A 13,658-nucleotide genomic window follows, 5' to 3' on the forward strand; every position below is an offset into this window, starting at 1 on the left:
GATAGACAGTGAAGATAAGATACAACACATTGGGCCCCACATACTTTTACTCAGTACACAATCACGTCCGTTGTAAACGGTATGGAATCCACTCATATGGCTAGGGTTTTGGGACATTGCTTTAGCAAGAAGTGACTACCCCGGGAAGTTAAGTGGGGCCCTCCGTGATGCTTGTGAGAAATCCACCCCATCCATCCAATTTTCCATATCATTTTAGGACATGAGATAAAAAGGAGCGAATCCAAAACTCAAGTGGGCCTCGCGAGAGGAAACAATGGAGATTGAACGAACATCGTTGAAGCATTCATATGGCCACAAAAGTTTTGTATCAGGCTAAGTTTTTTGTTTTTTCAGTTCATCCCAATGGGGATGACCTTATAAACAGTTTGGATGGCATATAAACATCAAGGTGGACCCTAGGAAGGTCCCAATAGTAGGCATTTCTTTCCCCACTTTTCCCTATCATGTAGCCTCCTTGAGTTTTGGATCCACCTCATTTTTTATCTCACGTCCTAAAAAGAGCTACCAAAACATATGGACGGGGTGGATTTATCACAAACATCACGATGGGCCCACCTAGCTTCCTAGCGAAGGAAATTCCTACGAAAGCCTTCCGCAGGCAATCCCATCCAGGGTTTTAGGGTAATTATTAGGCGCCACTGCCAGAGGGAGGGAGAGACAGCTCCGTTGCTACCAGAGGAGAGAGAGAGAGAGACAGAGGAAGTGGCAGGCGCACCACTGTTGCTGCTGTGAGAGAGATGCGTAGGGAGGGGCGTGACGCTGGTGCCAGAGAGAGAGAGAGAGGTTGGGCCAAGCTTTCAGATATCTACATCCAAGCCTAGCCTAATTCTGCAATGGGCTTGATTTTGAAGCATGAGCCTGGCCCTCGAGCATGATACTCCAGCCCAAGCCCAGAAGCTCAACCCATCGACACACCTAATAATTGTGTTAGGATAATATCCTAGGATAGGCGATCATGATTCCCAAAACTTGTACTCTTGTGTTTGGTTCAAGGCTAAGTTGGAAATTACGAGTGGTATTGATCATGCTACTAAAGGTTCAATTGTTGATATTGACCACCCACCATGAGAGTCCTAGACTCCTAGTCCCACTCTCCATTGCCCATCTCTCTTAAAAACACACTTTTGTTAGATGATCCACAATGCCAAAGGAAATGGATGATCCATATTAATAATACTATGGTGAGATCTAGACCATCTATAATATGGATCCAGATCCGACCCTTAATCATCCATCATTGTGAAACATCACTTCTATTGGATGATCCTAACCGTCCATTCAATGGTTAAGGAAATGGACAGCCCATATTGATCATACAACAAAAGGTCCAAACAATGACCTAGACCATCCATCAAGTGGATTTCACCATTGATTGCCCATCATTTTATATATATATATATATATATATATATATATATATAAATAAACACTGTTATTGGATGATCCTTCGTCGCATGACCGTAACCATCCATTCAATGGTTAAGGAAATGGACAGTCCATATTGATCATATTACAAACAGTATGATCATTAATCTACACTATCCATCATGTGGCCCCACTTTTGATTGCTTGTCAGTATCCAAAAATAACTTTTATCATATGATCTTAACCGTCCATTGAGTGGTTAGGGGAATGAATGGACCATATTGCAAATGATCTAATCATCGATTAAGACCAGCCATCATGTAGGTCCCACACTTGATTGCCCATCCAAAGAATCATTTCTCCAGATATCCTATATCGCGCCCCAAATTTCGAGTACAAAGTATACACCTTCATACTCGAGTTTCGAGTCGCAACTCATACACTGTGTACTTAACTCATTCCATTATACGATTATTCAAAGGCAAAATTAATATTCATTTTACATTCCAACTAGGTCCATTCACAACGATTCACACAAAATGATTTAAGCACCAACATACACTCATTCTCAACATCCATAAACATTCAATCAGCATAAATTAGGTATCACTCATCAGTCAATACAGCTTACAAATGAATACTTACTACATACCTAGAACAATTCAATGAAGTAAAACCTATCAAATGCTTAAAATCCTGCAACTAATACCATCATTCATTATATATAAATCAGACCATCCTAACAAGTAAAATTCTAACTAAATAATCAGGAACGATCCAAATGCGGCCAATCCCTCTTCTGATAGGTATGGCCACGTCTCACGTGGGTCGTGCACCAGTTCAGCCACAACTTCATGTTCATGCGCCAACTCATCAACTAATTGCTCATCTATACGGTTTTTTCATCAATAAAAATGTAAGCTACCCAAGCTTAGTGAGAAAACCCAGCATGGTTCATGCTTCTTGAAATTAATATATAATAAAAACAGAGTGTACAAAATGATATGCACGCAAATGATGTATGAATGCATCAAATGGGATGATCGTCCATCTGCTTAGGTTGGAAATCGTCAACCAGCGTGCACCTTTTGTGTAGGCTTCCACCTTCTGGTAGGCTTGGGCATAGCCCGCATCTGGTAACAATTTACCAAGATCGACATTCTTCTAGAGAGGTCCCCCATGATCGACAATGCAATCTGTTTGTATGATGGATGATGTACGCATGCATCATTTTCATAATTGTCCATAAATACTTGTATTGATCAGAACATTCACGTATGAATTCAACATACAATTTTCATAATTCATGCAATTTGGCACAGGTTAGCATGTGATTCACCGTAACATATATTCAACTTTGTTAAATCAACAACATTGTAACAAAATACTCCAAATAATACATTAATCAATCAAACCATCATAAACAATCTATTTTAATACCAATGAACATGATACACGATGGGATTACTCACCTGTGTCCAATAGTCATCCAAATGATTTGTATCCAAAAATTCTAACAATTTATATCCATAATATCATTATTGATCCGATTATTTCACAATGGAGCCCACCTTGGATGAAATACCCTAGGTAATTTGACCATCTACATGTCTCAAGATGATCAAAGGTTATAATTATTTTATATTTAGATTCAGAAATTAAATGACAAAGGATTGATCGAATTAGTGTGGTCCATCAATTTTGATTAATTAGATTTAGATAATTGGAAATCTTGATATAGTTTGATCCCAATGATTGCTTGGACCAATCTAACCTGACCGATCTCATAAGTTCAAGAGTTTCAACACGATTCGAAATTAGTATTAGATCTATCATACTACTCTGATCGGGGTGGCCCACCGGATGATTGGATCATCCAGATTCTTGAGGTTTGGGCATATTTTACCTCTACAAATTGAATTAACGGTGTGGATCTAACCACACATATGCCGTTGGCCAATCTCGACCTTCTATGCCAAGTGATGACAACATTAGCGCATAAATTTAAGTTCTCTTTATAATATCCTCCAGATCTAACAACACAATATCCGTATGGTCGATCCGGCCTGTACATTATGTTGTTCAAATAGGCTTTACCTTAATTATCAAGATTCATAAAAACTCAGTCTATCTTATAACCATAAATTGAATCATCATTATTTTACCAAGAAAGAAAATTTCTGCATGTAGGTTAAATTGTGCAGAAAAAAAAATACTTCTTATTGAAGCATGTATGATGGCTGTAAAGATAATCCAAACCATCCATTGTACTGCTCTGGCCAAATATTGCATTAAGAATATTAAAATTACAAAGTTACTAACCTGAAATTGCTTTCCAACTCTCTCTCTCTCTCTCTCTCTCTCTCTCTCTCTCTCTCTCTCTTTGTTGTACGTAAGGTATCTTTTGGCTTCAATTGTAATTGCATTAAAACACCTTTTGCGACTCTTTTCCTTAAAAGGAAGAGTCTGCTAGGAAATTGAGAGATACGGGGAGAGAGTTAAAGAGATAGAAGAGAGAGATATTAGGGATAAATAAGATAAGAAGTTAGGATTGGATAGGAGACTAAAGATAGTTTTAGATAAGAGGGAGAGATGAGATACTACAATAAAAATAATTATTATTATTTTAATTTTAAAATTACGAGAGAAAGAGAGAGAGATTTCGTATCTCATCTCTCCCTCTTATCCAAAAACCTATCTTTAGTCTCATATCTAATCGTAACTTATTATCTTATTTATCTCTAATATCTCTCCCTTTTATCTCTCTAACTCCCTCCCCGTATCTCTCAACTTCCTAGCAGACTCTTCCTTTTAAGGAAGAGAGTCACGGGAGGTGTTTCTATGCAACTATAATTGAAACCAAAAGATACCTTACATACAACTGAGAGAGAGAGAGAGAGAGAGAGAGAGTTCGTGGGAAAGCAATTTCAGGTTAGTACCTTTATAATTTTAGTATTCTTAATGCAATATTTGGCCAAAGCAATACAATGGACAGTTTGGATTATCCTTATGCCCATCGTACATGCCTGAATAATAAGTATCTTTTTTTGCGCAATTTAACCTACATGCAGAAATTTTATTTCTTCGTAAAATAATGAATTATTCAATTTATAGTTCTAAGATTGACTTTTTATGAATCTTGATAATTGAGGTAAAGCCTATCTGAACAACATAATGTACGGGCCAGATCAGCCATACGGATATTGTGTTGTTAGATCTGAAAGATATTATAAAGAGAACTTAAATTTATGCGCTAGTGTTGGCATCAGTTGGCGTAGAAGGTCGAAATGGGCCATCAGCATATATGTGGATAAATCCACACCGTTAATCCAATTTGTAAAAGCAAAATATGCCCAAACCTCAAGAATCTGGATGATCCAATCATCTGGTGGGCCACCACGATCAGAGTACTATGATAGATCTAATACTAATTTCAAATCATTTTGAAATTCATGAATTTGTGAGACTGGTCGGGTCAGCTTGGTCCAAACAATCATTGGGATCAAACTATATCAAGATTTCTAATTATCTAATCTAATTAACCAAAATTGATGGACCACACTAATCCGATCAATCCTTTTTTACTCAATTTCTAGATCTAAATATAAAATCATCATAACCCTTGATCATCTTGAGAGATGTAGATGGTCAGATCACCTAGGATATTTTATCCAAGGTGGGCTCCACTATGAAAAAATCGAATCAATAATGATATAATTACTAGGATTTCTAGATACAAATCATTCAGACCCTCTTATGAAATCTTCACTATTGGACATGGGTGAGTAATCCCATCATGTCTCATGTTCATTGGAATTAAAATAGATTGTTTATGATGCTTTGATTGATTGATGTACTATTTAGAGTGTTTTATTACGATATTGCTGATTTAACTAATGTGAATGTATGTTATGGTAAATCACATGCTAACCTATGCTAAATTGCATGAATTATGGAAATTATATGTTGAATTCGAAACTTTAATAGACTCAAATTCCTCTCAATATTTTTTCTACGGGTCTATCTATAAGTCTGTTGGGTCACTATAAAATTTCAACTCATGCTCAGAAGTAATTACAGAAATTCCTAAACTTCTTGGAGTCCAACCTATCCAGAAAAGGGTGTAACTAGACCTGTCTGTACTAATTCACTGAATCAGTACATAAACTGCATGTTTTAAATTTTTACTTATTTTTTCTTAAAACTATACTTGCCTAACTATGTTCTGGATTTTGAATCGCCTGAATCGGAGCTGTATTTTAATAGTTATGAATTTTTTAAATTGGGTGATTTCTGTTGTCCAGCAAGATGTGATTTAAATTTCTTTAAAAATTCAACGAAGTTCATGTTCACGTTTCAAAATTATATATACTCTAACGTTTATAGCCTACTGTTTGAATTTTCATAATTTCTCTACAACTCGGATTGTCCTAAAATTTTATGGGGTTGTCTAGGGGTATGTACGTGACTCCCAGAAAAATCACAAAAAATAAAATAAAAATAAAAATAACACCAATTTGATCAGGCTTGATCAAGGATACTAAATTGGTCCAAATTTTCAACAATGTGGAAATTTGTCGGAAAATTGGAAACACCTTCCCTGAACCTCGTTACTAACTGAAATTTGGGGAAGACGTTGTTCTAGACCTGAAAAAAGTCCTAGTGAGTTTGAGATTTAATCGCCCCCCCCCCCCCCCCGTTTAACCAAGCAATGGAGGCCTAAATTTGGGTCTTTAATTTTTTAGAACCTACCAATTATTTTCCAACCATAACCCACATGTCATTTAATTATGAACTTTGCTCTGATACCAAACTATCACGACCCAGCTTTTGGGTACTTGGCATGTATGTCGGATCCGAGATCCACGTCATGACTTGTACATTAAGTGTACATAAATTATTTAAAATGCTTACACAAAATTTGCCTAGCTAGTAGTATTACCATCGATCTAAGTTCCAATTATACTTAGTCACATCTCATGAATAAGAAATTAATCATCAGTTATTAACATAGCTTAGGACCCTCCCATTCGAGGTCATATGGGATAAAATAAATCTTGTCCAACAAACTTGAAAGAAATAAATAATAATCCAAGAACATTAAATGGAATTAAAATGATAATCGTGGCTGGTCTAGGGCAACAACTTCTTCCTCTATCAAGTAGGGTCACATGTCCTTTGGGTCCTTTTCTAGCTCAACCGCGTACTCCTGTTCTTGAGCCACTGGCTCACCCTCAATCATCTATGTACACGTCTTTTTCATCAATAAAAATGTAAGCTGGCCAGGCTTACTGAGAAAACCCAGCATGGTTCATGCTTATTGAAATTAAGATGTAATAGAAACAAAGTATGCACAATGATATGCATGCAAATGATGTATGAATTTCGTTGTTCGCCATCCCCCTCACTTCGGGACTCTAATGGAGAAATGGAGTGAGAACTCTGCACTCTGCTCTTTTATCTGATCTGCCTCTCTTACCTTCTTTCTCTTCTTCTGATCAAACCTGCTACCTTTGTCTGACCCCTGTCGTACCAATTTTTCTCTATGGCTGCGACCTCCTCCTTTATAGGATAGGGACTTCGAATTTGATTCTTTTGAAAGGTCATGCCTCTTGTTCGCAACGGGGCCTGGAGCTGCTCGTGCTAGAGATATTATGACCGTGTTGGAAGCTGCAGAGCCTAATTCTGTTCAAATTCGGAGTTTAGATGGGATGATTGTCAATCTGATTGGGTTGAAAATCGTCAACCTGCATCCACCTGTTGGGTAACCTTCCACCTTCTAGTAGGTTTGGGCATATCCGGCATCTGGTAACAATCTACCAGGATCGACATTCTTCCAGGGAGGTCCCCCATGATCGATAATGCAATGTGTTTGTATGATGGATTATGTATGGATGCATCATATTCATAACTGCCCATAGATACTTGTCTTAGTCAGAATATTTACATGTGAATTCAATATACGATTCCATAATTCATGCAATTTGGCATAGGTTAGCATGTGATTTACTGAAACATACATTCACATTAGTTAAATCAACAACATCATAACAAAACACTCCAAATAATACATCAATCAATCAAACCATCACAAACAATCTATTTTAATTCCAATGAACATGAGACACGATGGGATTACTCACTTGTGTCCAATAGTGAAGATTTCACAAGAGGGTTTGAATGATTTGTATCCAAAAATTCTAACAATTTATATTCATAATATCATTATTAATCTGATTATTTCACAATGAAGCCCACCTTGGATGAAATACCCTAGGTGATCTAACCATCTACATGTCTCGAGATGATCAAGGGTTATGATGATTTTATATTTAGATTCAAAAATTGAATAATAGAGGATTGATCAGATAATTGTGATCCATCGATTTTGATTAATTAGATTAGATAATTGGAAGTCTTGATATAGTTTGATCCAAATGATTATTTGGACCAATCTAACCCGACCAATCTCATAAATTCAAGAGTTTCAACACGATTCGAAATTAGTATTAGATCTCTCATACTACTCTGATCGGGGTGGCCCACCGGATGATTGGATCACCCAGATTCTTGAGGTCTTGGCATATTTTGCCTCTACAAATTGGATTAACGGTGTGGATCTAACCATACATACGCCAATGGCCCATCTCGACCTTCTACGCCAAGTAATGCCAACACTAGCGCATAAATTTAAGTTCTCTTTATAATATCCTCCAGATCTAACAATACAATATTTGTATGGTCAATCTGGCGCATACATTATGTTGTTCAGATAGATTTTACCTTAATTATCAAGATTCATAAAAACTCAATATATCTTAGAACCATAAATTGAATCATTCATTATTATACGAAAAAAGAAAATTTCTGCATGTAGGTTAAATTGCGTAGGAAAAAAACTTCTTATTGAAGCATGTACGATGGCCGTAAAGATAATCCAAATCATCCATTGTACTACTCTGGCCAAATATTGCATTAAGAATATTAAAATTACAAAGGTACTAACCTAAAATTGCTCTCTCTCTCTCTCTCTCTCTCTCTCTCTCTCTCTCTCTCTCTCTCTCTCTCTCTCTCTCTTATTTTCAAATTTTAAATTATTATTATTATTATTATTATTATTTTATTTGATTAAAAACCACGGGCATTACGTCCTAATCATTCATTCAATGACTAGGAAAATGGATGATCCATATTGATTGTACCACCGATCGTTGATATACACCACATAGACCATCCATCATGCGAGTCTCACCCTTGATTGCTCATCCCTCCCAAAAATCACTTTTTGGCAAGTGATCCTAGTCTTTTAATCAAGGACTACAAAAATGGACGGTTTACAATGATCAAACTACAAATGGTCCCATCATTGATCTAGACGATCAATCATGTGGGTCTCACCCATGATTGCCCACCCTTCTCAAAAAATCACTAGTTGGATGATCATAACCATCCAATCAAAAACTAAGAAAACGGACCGGCCATAATTCCACATTGATCATACTACAAATGATCTAATCATTTATCTAGACCATCCGTCGTATAGGTCCCATCTATGATTTCTCATCCCCATCAAAATATCACTTTGGTTGGGTGATTCTAGTCGTCCAATCAAAGGTGAAGAAAATGAACGATCCATATTGTCCATACTAGAAATGATTCCATCATTGCTTTCAACCCTCTACCATGTGGTTCCACCTTTGATTGACATCCCTCTAAAAAATCACTTTAGTTAAATGATCCTAACCATCACATGTTTCCCCCCTTTGATTGCCCATAATTCTACACGGAGAGACTGAGATGCCAATTGGGCACTTGAATATGATATTCCAATCTCCAGAAACCCAAATGCTACCTCCCATAGAATTCAATTGAGATGAATATGATCTAATTGGGCTTCCAGCTTTACCCAATCCAACAACATGCAGATTTTTAGGAAGAAGAGTTCGCAGGCAAAGCTGAGTTCTTTAGACGAATATTTCTACTGAGGCACCAACTGTAGTTTAGGTTTTATTATTTTATTCCATTACAATTCAATGTATTAAGCCATTAATGAAATTTTCCTTTAGCAAAGAATTTAGTGGGAGTAGATTAGTTAGTTTTGAATTTTGAATTTTAAAATTTAAGTTTGAGTTGGATTATAGTTTAATGAAATTTATTTGGATTTAGTACAGATATGTGATGTATGGAATGAAATTTACAAGAATAAATGCTCAAATTTAAATTCACACCTTGGAACTCAGGACCAGGCTCACTATACCAAGGTTTCAAATTTTGGGGCGTGACAAAGGAGGTCCCCATACATATGGCAGTTTGGAACATGTGTCATGTGTAAAGGTGCATGTAGGGAGGATGCACGTACAACTTGCAAACCCTATTCTCATGTTCAATGTACTAATAACAGAGACCACGGAGCAAAATAGTCTGTCACAAGCTTGCGAGCATTGGTACACATCAAGGGCTCGTAAAATTTTATCCAATCGCAATTCCACACGAAAATGTGAAAGAAACAGCAATACAAAGATAACGAATTGTATGAATTCAGCTCAGTGATATGTGTAGTATCCTTGGGCCCAGAGTCTGTAAAAGTGGACCCATCATACAGTGATCTATACTGTAATCCAATGCCCAATAAATCTCCCTGATCAGTTTATCCTAACTCTTCAATCTTTGGCCTGCAAACAGATGCTTAAGACAATGCAGACTAGGATCTTCCAATGCGGGAGATACCCGGGGCATGGTCTATCAATGCAGGAAACCAAATGGACAGTCTAGATCACAAAAAAGGAGGACCATACCTGTAGATTTTCTCCATCAACTAAAAAAATTTTAAAAATATCTTTTGTTTGGCCAAGTATCAAAACATTCATCAACACATCGTTTCATTTGGGACAACAGGGCCAACAAGGAATCAGGTCCAAGAAAAAAAAAATGAACTGCAGTAACAGTTATACATCCCTGATCCAACGGTCCATATTTAACACTCGCTGATGATATGGCCGATGATTGGATTGATGAGCACATTGAAAAATCAACGGTGAAAATTCAACAGCCATCACCAAAAGAATATGGAAAGGGGAGAGAGGGGAAATAGCGTACCTGGACGACCGGAGTCTCTGTAGGGGAAGAGAGGATCAACGGCTCGAAGGGACCCCTGTGATCGGAATGGTAAAGGGAAGGAACGATTCGTTCGGAGGGAATGTGGGGCCCATCTTCTTCTTCATCGTCATCAACGCCAACATCGACAGCGTCATGCTTATCTTCTTGTTTTTCTGGGAGACGGGTAGGAAGCTGGAAAGGAGGTGGGTCTTGGATGCGTAGGAGTTGCTGGGAGAGCGAGGATTTGGGGGGTTTTCTTTGAAGGGGCTGGTTGAATTCGTGGGAGATTGATGAATTGGTATCGGAGGAGGTGAAGGAAGAGGGATTGGTGCATGGTTTTAGAGTCTCTTTGAAACTGGTCAGCGACATTGAGAGAGAGAGAGAGAGAGAGACTTCTGAAGTTCAAATCAAATTGCGACGCCCCATGGAATGGGACTGCTCTAGAAGGGAGTCGGACGGAGTCGGATTCGGTAGTGAACACTTCCGTGCCGCCTCCGTACTGTTTGGTACTCGAAAAGATGTGGGCCCCACCATGATATATGTGTTTTATCTATGCCGTCCATCTATTTTCCCAGATAATTTTAGGACATGAGCCTAAAATCGAGGCAGAACCAAATCTCAAGGGAGCCATGCAACGGAAACAGTGGTGATTGAATGCTCACCATTAAAAACTTCTTAGGGGCATAAAAAATTTGGATCAATCTGATATTCGTGTTTTCCGTTAATCTAGGTCTGTGTGACCTAATCAACAGGTTGGATGGGCTGTTGGAAGTTTTTAACGGTTGGCGTGCAATCACCAATTTTCTGTGTGACCTAGTCAACAGGTTGGTTAGGCTGTTGGAAGTTTTTAACGGTGGGCGTGCAATCACCATTTTTCCGTGTTATGTGGTCCGCCTGAAATTTTAATACGATTCATTTTTGGGTTCATGCACTTATGAGGTGGTAAAATGGATAGAGGAAGTGGACAAAACACATTGCAGGTCTTTCGACGCATCGGATACAGACCGGTCCCAGAGTACCTGAGCCACATTTATACTAGGATCGGGTCTTGGTGGGTCCGAGTAGGACTAACGTTTGGAGTTGCAGTTCAAACGAGAGTAATTATTTAGAAAGGTTCCCTCGATGACAAGCGAGAGTAATTATTTAGTAAGGTTCACTCGATGAATGAATTATATTGCATGCAGATGTGCCATTTTGACACGTGTAGTATGTAAAATGGCTGAAATTTAACTGGGCCACGCATCCGTATTCACGTTAACACAACTCTTTGAAAAGGAAAGAAAAAAAAAATCTTACAAAAGTATGCTCATGTGATATGAAATTTACATTATCATACTTTTCTTATTTTACCTTCTATTTCTCTGTGCCCATGTACCAAAAATACACACATTGAGTACTATTCCCATTGGGACCCAGCGAGACGGATTGTTGTGGCAGGGGCTCTGTGGGCCCAATGTGATGTATGTGTTTTATTCATGTCTCCTTGTCCATTCATTTTGAATGTTCATTTTAGAGCAATATGGAGGCAAACTAAAGACGTGAGCAGACCATATCGTAGGAAGCAATGGTGACAATGATGTCCACCATTAAAACCTTTCCAAGGCCCACCATGATGTTTATTTGTCATCCAACATGTTCATAAGGTCATTCAGACATGGATAAAAGGAAAACATAAAAATAAGCTTGATCCAAAACTTTTATACTCTTTAAGAGGTTTTCAAATATAGTTGTTTAATCTCCACTGATTTTTGTAGTGTGGTCTCGTTGAGCTTACAATCTGCCTCCATTTTGAGCTCATGACCTAAAATGATCTTTTCAAAATGAATGGATAGGAAAACATACATCAAGGTAAGCCTCATAGATCTCTGTCCAGGCCCTAGTAGGGTAGTACCCAATCTGTGCATGACAATAAATGGACCGGTGGCTCCAGTGGGCTCCACCATGATATTCATGTAAAATCAACCCAACCATCAGGTAAGTCACCCCATGTTAGGCCATGGACTCAAAATTCAACAACATCTATAATTATCGACACTTCACCATCAGATGACAACTAAATGTTGAATATTGACTTCACATGGACCCTCATTAGATCGCTTACACAAGTAAAAACAAGTTAGGCATACAGTTGTCGGTGTTGGCCCATATTAGGCTGGGGTCATGCAAAAGCATGTCGAACAGCTCAAAACCTATCATTGAATTGCATATTTTGATCTCACAACTACTAGGTAGCCTATTTTGTCAAAACCAGCCACCCCTTAGTCGATTTTGATCAAAACCCGCCACCCAATGGCCAATTCAGTCTATTGTTGTACTTGACCAATCATAGCCTCATCGCCTAACAATTTTGGTTCGGTTTTTACGAACCTCACTTCATGTAAAGACGGTAGTACTCGATTGGAGGCTGGGAAAATTTGAACCAAACTTCATGTCACCACCAAAGTGTTCGGTTTTATCTATTTAAAGGCATCACCACACTCACAAGATGAGAAAGGAGGGGGCAAAAGGCCAAAGAGTATTTTTAAGATAAAGAATCAGAGAGAAAATATGAAAGAGAGATCTGAGATCCAATCCTAACAAAGGAAAGCTCTGCAGAATCTTTCGATGGCTTCCTTTCTTTATCTATCTCCAAGCCATTCTAAGCTACTCTTTGCCTCTTTCCTTTCTTCAACAAAGAAGTCGATAGACAATACCTAGCCAAGGGCTAACCCCTATTCACATCCACATATTCTTAACAAATTTAAATTTCTTGCACACATGGACATCTTATTTTGCTTTCATTTTCATGTAGGTGCACTCCTACTTAGTAAGCTATGTCCTGACGTCGCTTTGAGTATGCTCTACAGTCAGGACTTTTGGAGATTTTCTAAATCAGAAAATGTGGTTTAAAGGGACAACCAAAAGTTTAGCGTTGCTCATTTTTTAGTTTATTTTTAGTTGGTCCACGCCTTTAATATATTCTAATTTCTTTTTTTGTTTACATAGGCCTTATAGGCTAATATGATACATTTAATTTCTTTAGTTGGTTAGAAATTCCTTAAATCCCCTTTCATAAATATACTGCCTGGCAAAGTAAAGATTGTGTTTTGCACGGGCGGAAAAAGGGTGTTTAACCCCTTCATTTTTCATAATCGAGGCCCTTGCCCATAATTTATGGTGCATATCGATCTAGGAGT

The 13,658-nt window shown here is 37.9% G+C and overlaps 1 protein-coding gene across 1 annotated transcript in view; it reads right to left on the bottom strand.

Moving 5' to 3' along the window:
• LOC131241310 (switch 2) overlaps positions 1 to 10,919 on the bottom strand; it is a 40,897-nt gene extending 29,978 nt beyond the window's left edge. Inside the window, exon 1 of the mRNA XM_058240105.1 lies at positions 10,483 to 10,919. Coding sequence (XP_058096088.1) covers positions 10,483 to 10,851 — 369 coding nt within the window. The 5' untranslated portion in view covers positions 10,852 to 10,919. The remainder of the gene's footprint in view (positions 1 to 10,482) is intronic.
• Positions 10,920 to 13,658: the final 2,739 nt, after the last annotated feature.

The sequence above is a fragment of the Magnolia sinica genome, chromosome 1 (assembly GCF_029962835.1).
Source record: "Magnolia sinica isolate HGM2019 chromosome 1, MsV1, whole genome shotgun sequence".
Lineage (NCBI taxonomy): Eukaryota > Viridiplantae > Streptophyta > Magnoliopsida > Magnoliales > Magnoliaceae > Magnolia > Magnolia sinica.